The sequence below is a fragment of the Meles meles genome, chromosome 4 (genome assembly GCF_922984935.1).
Source record: "Meles meles chromosome 4, mMelMel3.1 paternal haplotype, whole genome shotgun sequence".
Classification (NCBI taxonomy): domain Eukaryota; kingdom Metazoa; phylum Chordata; class Mammalia; order Carnivora; family Mustelidae; genus Meles; species Meles meles.
In genome coordinates, this window is record NC_060069.1 from 152,558,741 (window position 1) to 152,575,172 (window position 16,432).

General features: G+C 36.1%; 1 protein-coding gene across 9 annotated transcripts in view; it reads right to left on the reverse strand.

Moving 5' to 3' along the window:
* Nucleotides 1–16,432, reverse strand: part of SYNJ1 (synaptojanin 1) — an 89,483-nt gene that overhangs the window by 41,410 nt on the left and 31,641 nt on the right. For 7 of the 9 annotated variants that reach the window (XM_046001884.1, XM_046001890.1, XM_046001886.1 and 4 more), the window contains exons 7-12: nucleotides 12,323–12,384; nucleotides 10,226–10,322; nucleotides 8,910–9,079; nucleotides 7,742–7,823; nucleotides 5,290–5,442; nucleotides 2,216–2,381 (exon numbers count right to left, since the gene is read on the reverse strand). In XM_046001884.1, coding sequence (XP_045857840.1) covers nucleotides 2,216–2,381; nucleotides 5,290–5,442; nucleotides 7,742–7,823; nucleotides 8,910–9,079; nucleotides 10,226–10,322; nucleotides 12,323–12,384 — 730 coding nt within the window. The remainder of the gene's footprint in view (nucleotides 1–2,215; nucleotides 2,382–5,289; nucleotides 5,443–7,741; nucleotides 7,824–8,909; nucleotides 9,080–10,225; nucleotides 10,323–12,322; nucleotides 12,385–16,432) is intronic. The other 2 variants (XM_046001885.1, XM_046001887.1) reach the window with 1 other exon arrangement.

The window sequence follows — 16,432 nt, forward strand, 5'->3', positions numbered from 1 at the left end:
TCCTTGGCCTGCTTTTCAGACTGCTCCCATGTGTGTGGCTTTGTGTGTGTGCATGTGCACACAGGGAAACTGTGGGTCTGAAAACCTAAGGAGCTAGAGGATATTAAACACATGAAAGATACTACCCTACTATATACCTTTTAGTATTCTTTCTCAGACTCAGCTGATAAGTACAACCAGTTCAATTATAACAAAACATATACATTCCAAAAAAATCAGCATGCAGTGCAAAACTGTACAAATTCCCATAGCCACAGAGCTTAGGGGAAAAATGAGCTTAGGGCACAACACTCAAAACCTTCAACTGTGAGTGACATGCCAAAAAAGATGGAAACCTACTAAAACCAGTAGTATAGTTGTATATCATTAAATAGCCTGAAAGGTATGAGTACTCCTTAAATATGGCATTTCATGTTGACAAAGACCTGAAGTTTGCCTGTCCAAGTGGGCAACAGGATGGCTCCAGCTTGTGAGTAAGGCGACCCTTGAGCACACAGGTCCGAACTGCACCAGTCCACTCAACATGTCAATTTTTTTCATTAAATACAGTACCGTAAATGTATGTTCTCTTCCTTGTGATTTTCTTAATATTTTCTTTTCCCCAGCTTACTGTATTGTAAGAATACAGTATGTAATACATTTAACGTACAAAAAATGTGTTAATCAACTGTTTATGTTATCAGTAAGGCTTACAGCCCACAGCAGGTAATTAGTAGTAAGTTTCTGAGCAATCCGATGTCATACATGGACTGGCAGTTCTAGGGGGTGGGCTGGCAACTCCAGGGTTCCACACCTGGGGAACTGAGGTAGAGAAAGGTCTGAAGTATATGCATAAGCATATGTTTTGTACATTTCATTGTATATTTCTTTCTACCTGTCTACGTTCTGCTGGGTGAAACCACGCATAAACTAATGGAGAACAGACATTATGGTCAAAATGTTCCCTCATAGAGCATCCATGTTGGAACAAATTCCCATTCTCAGAACACGCATTATCACAGAACTGACTGTACATCTTTTTAGGCTTATTGGACACACAAGAAAATGTGCAGGGAAATAAAAAAAAGTGACGATCAAGTTTGGGAATTCTTAGCTACCTCACTCCTTTCCTTCAACTGCTTACTTTCAACTGTTGCTTAGTAATGCCTCCATATCAAAGTAGGCACAGGGGGAAAGCAGTGGTAAGATGCAAATCAGCCAAGTCACCACTGGGAGCCAGGAAGAAAGCCTGAAGTTAAAAGCGGTAGCAAAGATCAGACTTTGTTTTCTAGAACATTAGTAGGGTCTCAGTTCCCCACCCTAGTTAACAGATCTCCGAGGGGCTAACGGTAATCAACTACCCCCAGCGCCACATAGAATTCTGAAAGAATCCATGATGACCTATTAGACCAAGTAATTATCCAAGAGTGCATTATTTGATGAGGAACAATTTCTCTTACATACACAGGGAAAACTGAAAGGTTTGGTGTGGGGATAACAGAAGTAAAAATGTTCAGAGTATTTAAAAGTTAAGATGAAAAAAAAAACCCATGGAATTAAGGAAGTTAATTCATTAAGTTCTATAATGAATATTGGGTTTTCCCACGATACTAATAAATACATATTCAATGACATGAGCTCGAATTCTTTTGATTTTAATAAGACTCAGTAAAAGATAAAAAGCCACCCTGAAAACCATATATGTATGTCAAATATTAAATAGGGTCCTATAATAAGCAATATTTTAAATTATTATGATTTAATGCTTGTTCAAACAATAGTAAGACCAAGTTATAGAAATCTGGGGTTAGTAATTAGCAAAATAACCAATATAGGTACTTTTTTTCCTCAATTAATCATTTGTTTTCTTATATAATTAGGTTACTGAACATTCTATTAAAGGTAGTAGCTGAATATTCTATGAAATCCTGCCTTATACAAAGTTAGCAATACTTAAACCATTTACCCCCTCAATCATATCTATAAAAGAAAACATGCATGAGCCTCATTTCAGAGCTCAGTGATACCACTGATGATAAAAAACATTCCAAAAGAGCTCAGCCTCTTTAGAGAATGCAATTTTTAAAAACTACATTGATAGAAATTTTTCCCAAAACTATTGTAGTCAACTCAATCTAAAAAATATTTATGTAAATAAATTTACATTTATTTCTTAGGCTTCTGGAAGGGATATAAATAACATAAAGTAATCAAAATATAAAGTAAGTATGCATACCACGCAAACTTCCTGTAGTTAAAAGTGCTCGAGCTTTGTCCGCTAAATCACTATTAAGAGTATTTCCCAGCAGTAAAACATCTATGGCCTCTTGCTTGGAGCTGTCAAAGAAGTTATTCTGAATCGTTCTAGTAACAGAACGAGCACCATCTTTTAACTTTCCAGCCTGTTGGGAAAAAAATAGCATGGATTTTTGTTCCAAAGAGTGTTAATTGTACTCAGTAGGCACTTTGAAACTTTAAACCAGTTTTATATGACTTTACTGCAATAGAAAGGGCCTAATCATTCCATTTTGAATATCAAATCATCATAATAAAATGGCTCAACATGTCATTGTTTCTCTTCCTTTTGGATAAAGTTCTCAGCAAAAAGAAGGAAAAAATCTCAAAACCACAACCTTACCCACTAATGCGATTGAGAGTTGTAAATGCTTAAAATTGTTTACTATAAAGGAAATATAAAGTGACGTGTACCTATTTAAAACAAGAAAATTAAGTCTTACCCTGTAACTTTTAGAACTGGGGATGGGATGGGGGTGAAGGAGATCAAGGATATCGAGCACTGATATGCTCTGAGACTTCAAAGTATGTTAACAGTAGAAAAATAAAATTGGAATTGCTCCTAAATAACTTTAATATTAGTTAAAATTAAGACTGAACATAAGAATGAAGGACTGGTCTAAAACGAAATTTATAATTCCAGTTCAAAAATATTAAATGCAAACTACAGTTTGTCATTTTATTGGTCTTCGATCATTTTATTGTGTAAATATAAATAATAAAAATGATAAACTGAGGCCAATTCCTCTAGTGGAAGAGCTGATTATAACTTCTTTTTTGAGTACAGCCGAGACACAATGTTACGTTTCAGGTGTACAGCACAGTGATTAGGTAACTCTCTGTTACACTAGGCACACTGCCAGTGTAGCTACCATCTGTCACCATGAAACGTTATGACAGTACCGTGGACTATATTCCCTATGCTGTGCCTTTCATTCCTGTGATGTTTTCATTCCATAACTGGAAGCCTGTATTTCCTGATTATAACTTTTTTTTAAAAAAATATTTTATTTATTTGACAGAGAGAAATCACAACTAGGCAGAGAGGCAGGCAGAGAGAGAAGGGGAAGCAGGCTCCCCGCGGAGCAGAGAGCCTGATGCGGGGCTTGATCCCAGGACCCTGGGATCATGACCTGAGCCGAAGGCAAGAGGCTTTAACCCACTGAGCCACCCAGGCGCCCCCGATTATAACTTTTAATGAACACATATTTTACTTAAGCATGTTAGTTACCATAAAGATTTCTTTTGATCTTACGGATTTTGATGTCTTAAAACAAATAAACAGAAACAAACCCAAATTCTTGCCTTTTAGGAAACCACTTCAGTTTGTAATATGTAATTTTCATTCCTTACAGAAATATCAGTAATTTGAGAATTAAAACATTATTTCCTTCCACATGGTAACACATACAAATGACATTATTTGAAAAGACACTCACCATTCATATTATCAGGCAATTAATCAAAAGGAACCCAGAGAAAGGAAAAGAAAGAGCAGTTCAGATGTTAGAGTTTAGTTTAATTCAGACTCGTATATTTAATATGTGAAATTTCATTTCTATTATGTTAGAGACAAAAGACCACTGAAATACATGTAACCTGTATATATATATTGTCACAGTTACTGCAGAAACAAAAAGGCAGAAGAACACAGAATATTTTAGGCAACAGTTATAGAGAATTAAGTTTTAGCAGTAAGAATGATATTATCTATTTTAAAAGAGTAATAAAGGAGGTTTAACAATTTCAGGTTTTCAAAAATAGGGCCCATTTAAGAAGTAAATACTTGTAAATGTCAACAAAATCAATTCTGTGAATTGAACAAAAGCAGCTTTGCAGTAAGGCCAATACCTCTGAACAGAGAGAGGCACGGCGTTTTATGAGACACAGAAGAGGAAGAAGACTTAGAAATTAAAAGAAGACTTAGAGATGATGATTGGCCTTCAAAGAATTCCAGGGGCTGTACTGAGGGGGCTGCAGAACTATAAAAATGGTAAATGTCCTTATTTCTATACTTGAGGTAATTTGAAGAACTATAGAAATTTAAAATGTTAATAAAGTCCAATTGAGAACAGGAGGCTTAAAAGGCAGTGTTTAAGCATATAGAATAAGTCCCTTAATAAGTGCCAAATACTAGAGGAGAAAGTGGCCTGTAGATAAGGCCAGCAACATAAAGCAATGATGAGGCACAGGATTATAAGAAAGCCCATCTCTCATACTTCTTTTGTACATTTTGATAGCCTCCTTTTCAAGGTAAGATAAATAAAAGAACAGAAACTTAATAATCAAGCCCTAAAGGTGTTGGGCTCATAGGACGTATTCCATAAACTGTCCAATGATTTGTTCATCCATCCACCATTTGTCACGATTCTGTTAAACAGTAGGCACTACAAGTGCTGGGAACACAAAGCCAAATGTGACAGGACCCTTCATTAGGAGGACTACGGTTTAAAAAAATCATCTTTATAATCAAAATAAACAACACAAGTAAAACAGGTATGTAGGGGAAAATCATGAAAAAAAATGTGAGCAATACATACATAGACCTACTAGATTTTATCACTAAACAACTAAATACGTCATATTAACACCCCCCAAACCTAGGGAAATAACTCTCTTCCATCCAACCACTGGTATCTGCTACAAAAGGAAGTGATAAAGAGGATATAACAGCATAATAAAACAGAATTCTGAAACAGATACCTAAAAAAACCCAACATTCATTCATTCCTTTAGTCATTCATTCCTTTATTCATTCATTTATAAATGAGAGCAAGTGGAAGGGAGGGGTAGGATAGTGGTAGAGAATCCCAAGCAGGCTCCCCATTGAGAGTGGAGCCTGCAAGGGGTGGGGGGGGGATCTTAGGACCCATGAGATTATGACCTGAGCTGAAACCAAGAGTCAGTCACTTAACCACTGAGCCACCCAGATGCTCATTTAAAAAGAAATGATTTAAAAGCTTATTAAAAGGAAAATGAGGATCTTTTGTAACATTATGATAAATCTAGATCTACCTTAGCCTTTCCTTCAAGAGCTCCGGTCCCTGCGTATATTTTACTGATTGAATCACCATTCACAGACCACATCGACCTAAAAACTTCTTGAAAGCGAGTCACCAACTGAGGCTTTTCAGCTAAGCCAAGAGCTTCCAGCTGTTTTGCTAGCATCTAAAATGGCAAAAGAGAAACTTTTATAAGTATGTTGATTGATACATGGTGATGTGACATTTTAAGAACTACAAGAATCAAAAATTCACAGTTTATAGGATTATGTGGGACTGGATTCTGAAAACTTACCAGTATACAAGGCTGTGTTCTATCCCACCATTTCAATTTTTAAAGGAAATACCACAGCAGTGAAGCTTACAAGTACCTTAATATTCCCATGTAGCAATATCCTTTCTGGTTAAATGGTAAAATTAACCTTATTAAAATGTCTCTATAAATCAAACTGGTTTAAAACTTAAAGAACTAACTATTCAACAGCATGCAATAGAGCACAGAAAAATATCTGCATAGGTTATTTAAACAGATATAGAAATAACTAATTTTCTCTAATTTTTGGATTGGGTTCTACACATTTGGATGATTAAAATCAGGAGATTATGAAAAAGTAGAGTTGTTCTTGAACTATCACAAAAATAAATCAATTAGTCTTGTTTCTGAATAAAGTCATGACAGTTTAATGTATAAAACCTATATTGGTAATGTCTGTAAGGGGAGCTGCTGGGAATACTTCGTGCAAGAATGCAAGGTCTTCAGGCTCCCACAATTCCTTCACCTTGGTAACAATAAATGTGTTTAGAAGTCATTGGTCTTTGGAACTTTGGCCTTTAAATCTGTCAGTCAAAGCAATGCATAATCTTTACTCAGTCCATCTGTCTTATTTGGAATTCAATTATGTTTTATGCCTTGCATTTTTACTTAACTCCTTCCCGTTTATGTTTCCTTTTATCTGTAAGTATCATGATTATCCATACTTACAGAGAGATCAAAAACTAAAATAAGATTTAAAAAAACACTAAACTAGGTTCATTTGATTACCTATGGACTTATACCAAAGCTGTTCTTCGTTAGCATGAATAATAAAACAAAATTAGTCTCCAGCACCATCTCTATCATTTATAGCTCCCTCTCTTCAAGGAATCTGGGAAAACTAGTCTTCGCAAGCTGGGCTCTGCCTACTCTAGCAGTAAATTTTGTAACCAGCCAACCAATTGCTATATACGAGGGAGTACTCTCTCACCTAGTTAGCAGCAGGGGATACTCATACTCGGTGAAGTCAGATTCTGAGAACTAATATTTGTTACACTTTTAATGAAGACTTTCAAGTATTTCAGTAAGTTTACTCTCAGAATCTAAGTAAACATATTCAGCCACTTAAAAACGCAGCTCAAAACAAACCCAAGCCATGTGATAAATGCCATTCAAACGACCAGACCCCTGCTTTTACTTTTCTCATCTCCATCATATTTTCTACAAAAATTATAATAAGACTCAATGACAGAGTGTTTAATAAAAAGGCACAACAGTAAAAATTATTTAGCTATGTGAAGAATACAATTCTGTAGCAGAGAAATCTACACACAGTGCTTTCATTTTTGAGACAGAAAGAACCTCAGGTGCAAAGTAACTAATTAACCAATGTCCTGGCCAAATTTAAGATCATTAACTGGAAGAAATAAGAACATGTTATTTCCTATTCTTGTTTTTATAGTATTTGAAAGCTATGCTAAGTTCCTATGTAACTAAATGAAGACCCACCACAGTCTTATGACCCCTACAGTTGCATAACAGGAAAGACTTAGAAAGCTCAGCATCGCTAGTGTGTCATAGAGTTGAGACTATGTCTATATTAGACATTAGAATTTACGGATAGGTAGTAAAGAAAAAAAAAACTTTTAAACAAAGACTTTGTTACAGAAGCTCAATCTAATTCATTCTCATTCTCACTAACAACTGCATTTTCATCGCTCCTGTTTTCTGTAGCTACTGATTTGAAAACACCATATAAATTGCACTGGGTTACAGACCGTCAAAAATATAACCCTTTAGATGTGAAAAGGATCCTCCCCAATTCTGAAGAAACTACACAAAGAACAAAGGCCAATATGTATACATACATTACGTATGTGTGTGTGTGTGTATATATATATTTTTTTCTTCCAGAAGACAAAAGAAGTAATTGTTGGAATAGTATAAATAGCAGTTTTTAAAGGGAAAGTTAAGGAACAACACAGGGAAACATCAGCTATCTAAAGAGAGTATTTGAAAAAGGTAAAGGGAACATTTAAATGAAAAGGAATTTTGAGGGAGGAAAAACCCATAAGAGAAGAAATGCCTTTAATGAAGCATAATTTCATTTTATGAAAAGTAATGAGAAACATAAATATTACAAAAACATTAAAAGAGGCATTTGATACAAGTCACATACATACATTTCAACTTTTTTTTTTTTTTTTTTTACCTCTAAGCCAAGGAATGCCTGCACACTATTTGTTCTATCAAGACAATCCAAGCAGTTTGTTCGAACCGTACCGCTCTGGCATCTGCAACAAATTCAGTAAAGTTTACAGCTAGTTTGAAACACAAATAATAAAGCTAAAACAAAATGAGAACAATTAAGTTGATTAAAATACAGCATCCACTTTTTACCCCCAACTTTTTATTACTACAATTTTCAAACACACACACACACACACACACACACACACGAAAGAATTTACAACAAACATCCATATACCCACCATCTAGATTCTGCAACTGTTAACATTCTGTCGTATACTCCTTATCACATATCTATTTATCTACACCCACTTATTTTTAATTAGGCCAATAGTTAGGAGCTAAATATGCATTCAAATTTATGACCCCATAGTTCTTTGCACATAAAAGATAATCAAATATTTATGGAAGAAATTTTAGGTTTTTAACCTAAGATGTTATCTCTACTGACCTATACGAATTTCTATGGCATTGATACTAAATATTGCACAAATTGATAAAGCTAAAAGTTGGAGCTTCGTTCACTGAAGTCTACCTCATTCCATACTCTGACCTTCATTTCTTCAGTACCTACTTTCCTCCTCTGCTTCATAATCAAAAACTGAAGATTTAAATTATACAAAGCAGATAATAAACTATGTCTTTTACTTCTATTTGCAGTTAACAGTCCTTACTGAGGTCAAGATATATTAAAATATTAGTTTTAAGAGAGAAGTGAGATAGTCTCACAGATAACAGCATGAGGTCTGGAGGCAGATAAATCCTAGCTCTAACACTTTTTAGCTATGTGATTTAGGGCAAATTATAGTCTATGCCTCAATCTCCTCAAATGTTAATGGGGATAATAACTGAACTGATCCCTTCAGCTGCTGTTACAGGTACACATAAAGACTACATACAATGCCTGGCTCATAATATGTGCCCAATAATATAAGCTCTTGTTGCTACTAGTTGTTCAATTCTGAGGAAAGAAAAACAAGTCTAAAATCAAGTATAATAAAGACATTTTATTTTATGATAAACTTTGGTGTAAAAAAAAAAAAAGGAAATTCAAGAGCTCAATGTTAAGAATAATTTTTACAATATAGCAAAGTCCCAACTCAAAGAGAAGAGAAACAGAGAAGTCAAACCTTTGAACTTCACTTCCATTGAAATAAAAAAATCCATAATCTACAAACTTTTGGACTTGAGGTTTAAGAACACTATGCAATTTTTCTGCCTTTCCTCCTTTAACCATTTGATGATAGTCAAAATTCACCATCTGGATATCAGCAGCATGTTCAGAAGCTTTCAAATGACTCTGAAAGTAAAAAGGCAAATACTCATCTAAATGTTAACTAAATACGACCTTATAAAGGAATGTTAAAATGGAATCTTACATTTTAAATTTAAACCTCAACATGGTCCCTTGAAATCTCACTGATCTAACACAAAGCTTGCATTGATGCTGGCAGTAAAATGGAAAATTACTTTCTGATATCCAGTAACATCTTTTTTGTAAAACTTCACATATGGTCCCCAAGAGATTAGGTGACCTAATTAACATCAGAGAACGTAAATAATATTCTCATCTGATTTAGAAAATTAAACCACAAGCACTTCATTTTTTATAAATTTAATATCTGTATCTGTTACAGAATCTCAAAATAAAGTAACTGATTTAAGACAACACCTGTTAAAGACTGGAAAATTCATTTTTTAATACTTTCATTCATTTAATACATTCAATAAAACATTTCATTCAAATGTTTTAAAAGTCATCTCTAAAGTATAATCTGTTTAACAGCATTTACTTCACAAGCTTAAAAACAAAATAGTCAAATAATTAAGTTACTTCCAGACTTCATGAGACTAAACTTCAGAAAATGTTCTCTAACCATTTTGTTTGCTTTGAGCTTACAATCTTATGGGACATCGTCATTTATATAATTATCGATTCAATGAGTGTTTATGAAGAATATTTTTTCTTTAGAAGTTAAACATATCTTTGGGTTCTTTTTTACTTGAAATTCTCAAGCTTTCTCTCATCAAGAAGGTACAACTTTGTGTGTATACAAATGAGTTATTCACCATTTCATAGGTTTAAAACAATGGCTGTGGTTTCTAGGAAATAGGCAAGATGATGAACATATGAAGGAGGAAACTGCCTGGTATCTTTTTACCAGTGACAGATGAACATTTTTTAGGGAGGAGGATATTCTTCTGCTTCTCCACGGCCTAAATAAGTACATTTCAGAAAACAGCATCAATTGCTTTGAAAGCTTTCCATAATCCCAATTTCAGCAACATTATGTAAAACTGGTTCTTAGTAGCCCAAAGAGTTAATGGTTCCAACAAGTACCCAGCCTTTTTCTAGGAAGTAATTTCATTATTGTATCATATTATTTTTTAATATCATTCTACATGTTCATGGGCCAGAACAGAGAAAAAAAATGATCATGCCTACCTGGAAAGCCTTACTTAGCATATGTTCACCTTCCTTAGATCCAAGCAAATTTACTATTATTTGTTTACCATATAAATTCTTAAGTGTTCTAAAATGCCTATTAAAGAAAAGAAGAGGAAATAAACATATGTCAAGTGGTAAGTGATAAAGTAATTTTTTCTTCAACAAACAGAAATCCATTAAATAGAACCTATAAGACGGTTTCCTAAATTTCTAGAATTGGCAAAACTGGATACAAATTCATTGACCAATTCATTCCTCTCAAAACTCTGAATTTATGAAAATTCAGTTAATGCGCACTTCCTCTGACCCATCAATGCTGAGACTCCCACCTGTGCTGGAGCTGCTGGAGCTGCTGGAGCTGCTGGACCCACCCAGCCCCTCTCTGCCCTGTGAGGCTGGTGCCACCTAAGCACGGAGAACATGAGTCATCCAGCTTGGGGTGGCGGCTATGGCAGAGGGCTGCATCTCCTATGTGAGGACATCGCATATTCCGTGGGTATCCAGGACCTCCTTAACAGTTCTAATCTTATGAAAAATAGGCCACCCACCCATCTCCCCTCCAGGAACCCTCCGCTTGTTTCCTAGAGTTAGGAGTCCCTTATGGTCTGCCTCCTTCTCTGTTTTCATCTTATTTTATTTTTCCTTCCCTTTCCCAATGTTCATCGGTTTTGTTTCTTAGATTCCACATAAGAGTGAAATCATATGGTATTTGTCTTTCTCAGACTGACTTATTTTGCTTAGCATAATACACTCTAGTTCTATCAACATCATTGCAAATGGCAAGGTTTCATTGTTCTTGATGGCTGAGTAATAGCCCATTGTATAAAGACCATCTTTTTTTTAACCCATTCATCAGTCATGGACATCTGGGCTCTTTCCATAGTTTGACTATTGTGGACATTGCTGGTATAAACACTGGGATGCATGTGCCCCTTCAAATCATTTTGTTTGTATCCTTTGGATAAATACCTAGTAGTCAATTGCAGGGTCATAGGGTAGTTCTATTTTTAACTTTCTGAGGAACCTCTATATTGTTTTCCAGAGTGGCTGTATCTGTTTGCATTCCTGCCAACAGTGTAAGTGGATTCCCCTTTCTCTGCGTCCCCACCAATACCTGTTGTCTCCTGACTTGTTAATTTTAGCCATTCTCACTGTGAGTGGTATCTCATTGTGGTTTTGATTTGTATTTCTCCAATACCAAGTGATGTTGAGCATTTTTTTCATGTTTCTGTTGGCCCTCTGGATGTCTTCTTTGGAGAAATGTCTGTTCATGTCTTCTGCCCATTTCTTTCTTTTTTTTTTTTTTTAAGATTTTATTTATTTATTTGACAGACGGAGATCACAAGTAGGCAGAGATACAGGCAGAGAGAGAGGAGGAAGCAGGCTCCCTGCTGAACAGACAGCCTGATGTGGGGCTCGATCCCAGGACTCTGAGACCATGACCTGAGCCAAAGGCAGAGACTTAACCCACTGAGCCACCCAGGTGCCCCATTCTGCCCATTTCTTAACTGGATTTTTTGTTTTTGGAGTGCTGAGTTTGGTAAGTTCTTTACAGATTTTAGATACCAGCCCTTTACCTGATAAATCATTTACAAATATCTTCTCCCATTCGTAGGCTGCCTTTTCGTTTTGTTGACTGCTTCCTTTGCTATGCAAAAGCTTTTTTCCTCATCACGTCCCAACAGAGCTCATTCCCACTTTGGTTTCCCTTGCTTTTGGAGGTGTGTCTAGCAATAAACTGCTGCATGCTAAGTCTTTCAAATCCAGTGTGCATTTATTTAACACTTACAGTACATCTCAATTTGAACTAACCATATTTCAAGTACTCAGTAGCTGCATGTGGCTAGTGGTTACCCTATTAGCATATATTCAAAGACGTGGTTTTGAGGCCAAGAGATCAAGACCCACAACCCAGCACCACCAACCCCAGAAGTCATAATACTGGGTATCACTTTCTTCTGGTTAAATTAGGAGTCAGAAGAAATTTTACTTAGAGCCAAAAAAAGCTGAAATGAATCAGTAAAATATAATAACTAGTTTTGTTGCTTAACAATATCAAAACTTATAGCATTATGTAAAAATAATTAGTCTTACCTGTCAAAAGCAGGGGCATTGGCTTCAAATCCCCTTGACATACGAACACGATGAGATCCCACCTACAAGAGAAACACATTTAATCATACCAAAAGCCAACATGCAGGCAATACGTAGTAATTCATTTGTTGAACAAAAAATAGTACATTGAATAATTGATTTTCATTCCTATTATTGTTTTTTAAAAAGCCAAGTTCAACCTTTCCTTTATTTTTAAAAACATGAACCTCATTAAAAAGAAAAACAAACAAACAAACAAAACCTAGAGGGGCGCCTGGGTGACTCAGTCATTAAACATTAAGCTTTCGGCTCAGGTCATGATACCAGGGTCCTGGGATGAGCCCCACACGCCTGTCATCGTAGGGCTCCCTGCTCAGCGGGAAGCCTGCTTCTCCCTCTCCCATTCCCCTGCTTGTGTTCCCTCTCTCCACTGTGTCTCTCTCTGTCAAATAAATAAATAAAAAGTCTTAAGAAAAAAAAAAAAAACAAACCAGAAGTCATGAAACATTCATAAACTAATAACAATTTTTACTTACAAAAGATTTTTTTAAAAGATTTTATTTATTTGCCAGACAGAGATCACAAGTAGGTAGAGAGGCAGACAGAGAGAGAGAGAAGGGGAATCAGGCTCCCCACTGAGCAGAGAGCCTGAATCAGGGCTCGATCCCAGGACCCTGAGATCATGACCTGAGCCGAAGGCAGAGGCTTCAACCCACTGAGCCACCCAGGCACCCCCAAAAGATATTTTTAAGAGGGCTTTTGTATACATTACCTTGTTTTAAGCTCAAACTACATGCTCTGTGTAAGTTAACATATTACTACCATCTGGGTAATAAAAAAATTGAAATGCAGACCAGTGAAATAACTTGTCCTCTCAGATCAAGAGAATTTAAAAAAATTAAAAAAAAAAAAAAAGAATTTAAAAAAATTAAAAAAAAATAAAGATTCAAGAATTCAAGAATTCAGGTCTCCTGAACTAAATTTCTACTCTTCCAAGCTGCCTACAAATGCAATGTCTACATATTTTTCTTTGTTATGCTAAATGCTCTATTCACTTCTCCTTCATCCAAAGATTCAACAAATTAAAAACACTGTTCCTGGGGTTCCTAGGTGGCTCAGTTGGTTAAGCGACTGCCTTAAGCTCAGGTCATGATCCTAGAGTCTCGGCAGGGAGTCTGCTTCTCCCGCTGACCCCTCTCCTCTCATGCTCTCTCTTCCTCAAATAAATAAATAAAATCTTAAAAAAAAAAAAACACTGTTCTTAGAAAAACAGGCTTTCCAAGTCAGTCTCACAGTCACACACAAACAATCAGAAAATATAGTTTACGAAAATTAAACAAGATGGAAAACATCTGCCTTCCTGTTTTGTTATAGTTTTTCTTCTCTCACATATGAGAGTAGCAGAAAGATGACACAAAGTAATGAAATATATAAGAGATGCCAAGAAGAAATATAAAAGTGACAGCAGGGGCGCCTGGGTGGCTCAGTGGGTTAAAGCCTCTGCCTTCAGCTCAGGTCACGATCCCAGGGTCCTGGGATGGAGTCCCTCATCGGGCTCTCTGCTCAGCAGGGAGCCTGCTTCCTCCTCTCTCTCTCTCTCTCTCTCTGCCTGCCTCTCTGCCTACTTGTGATCTCTGTCAAGTAAATAAATAAAATCTTAAAAAAAAAAATCTATCCTTTAAAAAAAAATAAAATAAAAATAAAAGTGACAGCAGATTATTTCCCTAAACTTCACTTTTAAACATTTCCCGCGGAAGCTCTGGTATCAAATTTCCCCACAATTCATTCTCCCCAGTTTGAACAAAGTGACTTTGAAAGGGCATGGGAAGAAGGCTACCAAACCAGACACACAGTTTGACAAGTAAAATCAGAAAATAAGCTCTAACATGCTCATCCAATTTGAAATTTGAATTAATGGTATTATCCATTCATCACACATCCTTCTCTCCTGGTAAGTGAGACAATCTAGTGACTCTCCTGATAACCAGTATTTTCTCTTTGATGTTTTTTCTTTTCAGTAAGAAATGATTTGCCTAACATCACACCTATATTCAAGTTCATTTTATGGTGCTTAATAGTCTTTATAAAATTTTAAAATTTGAAAGATGTGTACCCCACGACATGAAGCATTTTAGACTGAAGAAAATGCAGCAGAATTCGATACCTATTCGTTTGAGTACTCTCAGGTAACTGCCTACAACTCTATAAAGGTCCAAGCCTCAGCATTTTTCTACTGATTAATATTTATCTTGAACAGTACTGCCAGCTGTCAAAAAGGTAAAAAAAATACAAGTACTGTTTTTCAGGCAATGGCTGTGATTGTTCCCCATCACTCTGGTCTTTGACACACAACTAGCTATACGTCATAACTCTAAGTAACATATTGGCTAAACTGGACTGGTTTTATTACTCAAGTAGGTTTTAGGACAACTCCCTAAAAAAAAATTCTCTAAAAAAAGAGCTCTTATATTAATGGCAATAAAAGTCTTACTCCAGAAAGCTGTAAGGCTTTAAATAACCATAAACTTATTCAATTTTTTAAAAAGTTGTACCAAAAATATCTGTTAAAAACCATTTAATTGGGTGGTATCGAACATCATTTTCCATTAATACTACTGCTCCATGTTTACATATTTCTCTGACTTTAATTAGACCCGAAGTTGAGTGTGCAGCACTATACGAGACATAGCTCTGATGAGGCCTTCCATCCTTTAAGGCTAATATAGCTATAACATAATGTCAGAGTAATAGTTTAAATTGTAAATGTTAAAGAACTTCCGAGTCATAAGTAAAATCCACGAGTGTGCCACCACTTAAAGTATCATTCTTATCTGTGCAGCACCTTCGGACAACTCCTAGTAATTCCTCAAACTAATTTATATTGACATTTACCTGTTCTGCAAAAGGCCTGACCCCCCCCCCCGCCCAAACAGATGATAAGCTCTCTCTGAAGCATCAGTGTAGTCTTTGAATCTCTCATAGTATACAATATGCACCCAGTATAGAATAATATACATTGGAGGAACTTAAGCATTTAATGACGAGATCAGTGTGGAGGAGGGACTGAATCCATGTGAGGAGATCTGAGTGTGCTCTACTGAAGGATGGCAACTTTAATTTGGGGAGAGAGGATACTTGTTAGACGACGCAAGGCATGAAGTTGGACAGGCAGAGGAAAGCAGATTGTGAAGAAAAGGGCGCCTCATAGAGCTGATGAGATAATATAAGGAAAGTGGGAAGCACTGCCAGAGAGCTGGGAGGAGACAGTCAGGAAACTGTGAGAGTCTTCCAGGCAAGAAGAAATGAGGAAGAGCCGAACTGGGATGACAGAGTGGGAAGTGAAAGCAAGGGAGAGTCCCAGGGCCTAGGAGGACGCTGGGTTAAGTGTCCCAGGGCTACCTTTGCTGGTTCCAGGCTGGCTGTTAGAGCAGATGGGGCTGGAGATGCTTCAAGGTCAACAGAATAACATCAGGTACATAGAAGTTCTCAAATGTGAATGGTAGGGAACTTGGTTAAAAATACAGATTTCTGGTCCCATTTCAAGAGATTCTGTTTCAGCTGATGTGAAGTTGAGACCATGAATCTTTATTTTAAAATCACCTCAGAGGATCCTTCAAAATCTCACAATTAAAAAACCTCAGAGGAATTATCTGTGGGGATAAGAGGCAAGTGAAGGGACAAGTCCCAAGGAATCTCTGTCCATGCCTCTCGCTAGGTAACACTAACTTCAAGGAACCCTAAAATTAATTCCAGTCCTGAGAATACGAAGGATACCTAACAATCATTTTCAACCACTCTCTGTCAACAGCCCTTGTTTGTTTTCTAAGGTGAAATAAACTTGGGGACTTCGTATTTTATATTTTTAAAAACGAGTATCTATTTTTCAGTTTTTAAAAAGTTATGAAATATTTTCATTCCTTTCTTACCTATTCTTAGAATGATGGGGGAAATGTTTTTCTGTAAAAGATACTTATGAAACTAATCTACTTCTGTTAAAAAAAAAAGGCTGACTTTAAAAACTACTAAGCTAAATAATCGATAACTGGGACAAAAGGCCAGCTCTATGACAATTTAGCAGAATTGTTGGATTGCCTTGTCTTAAAAATTACT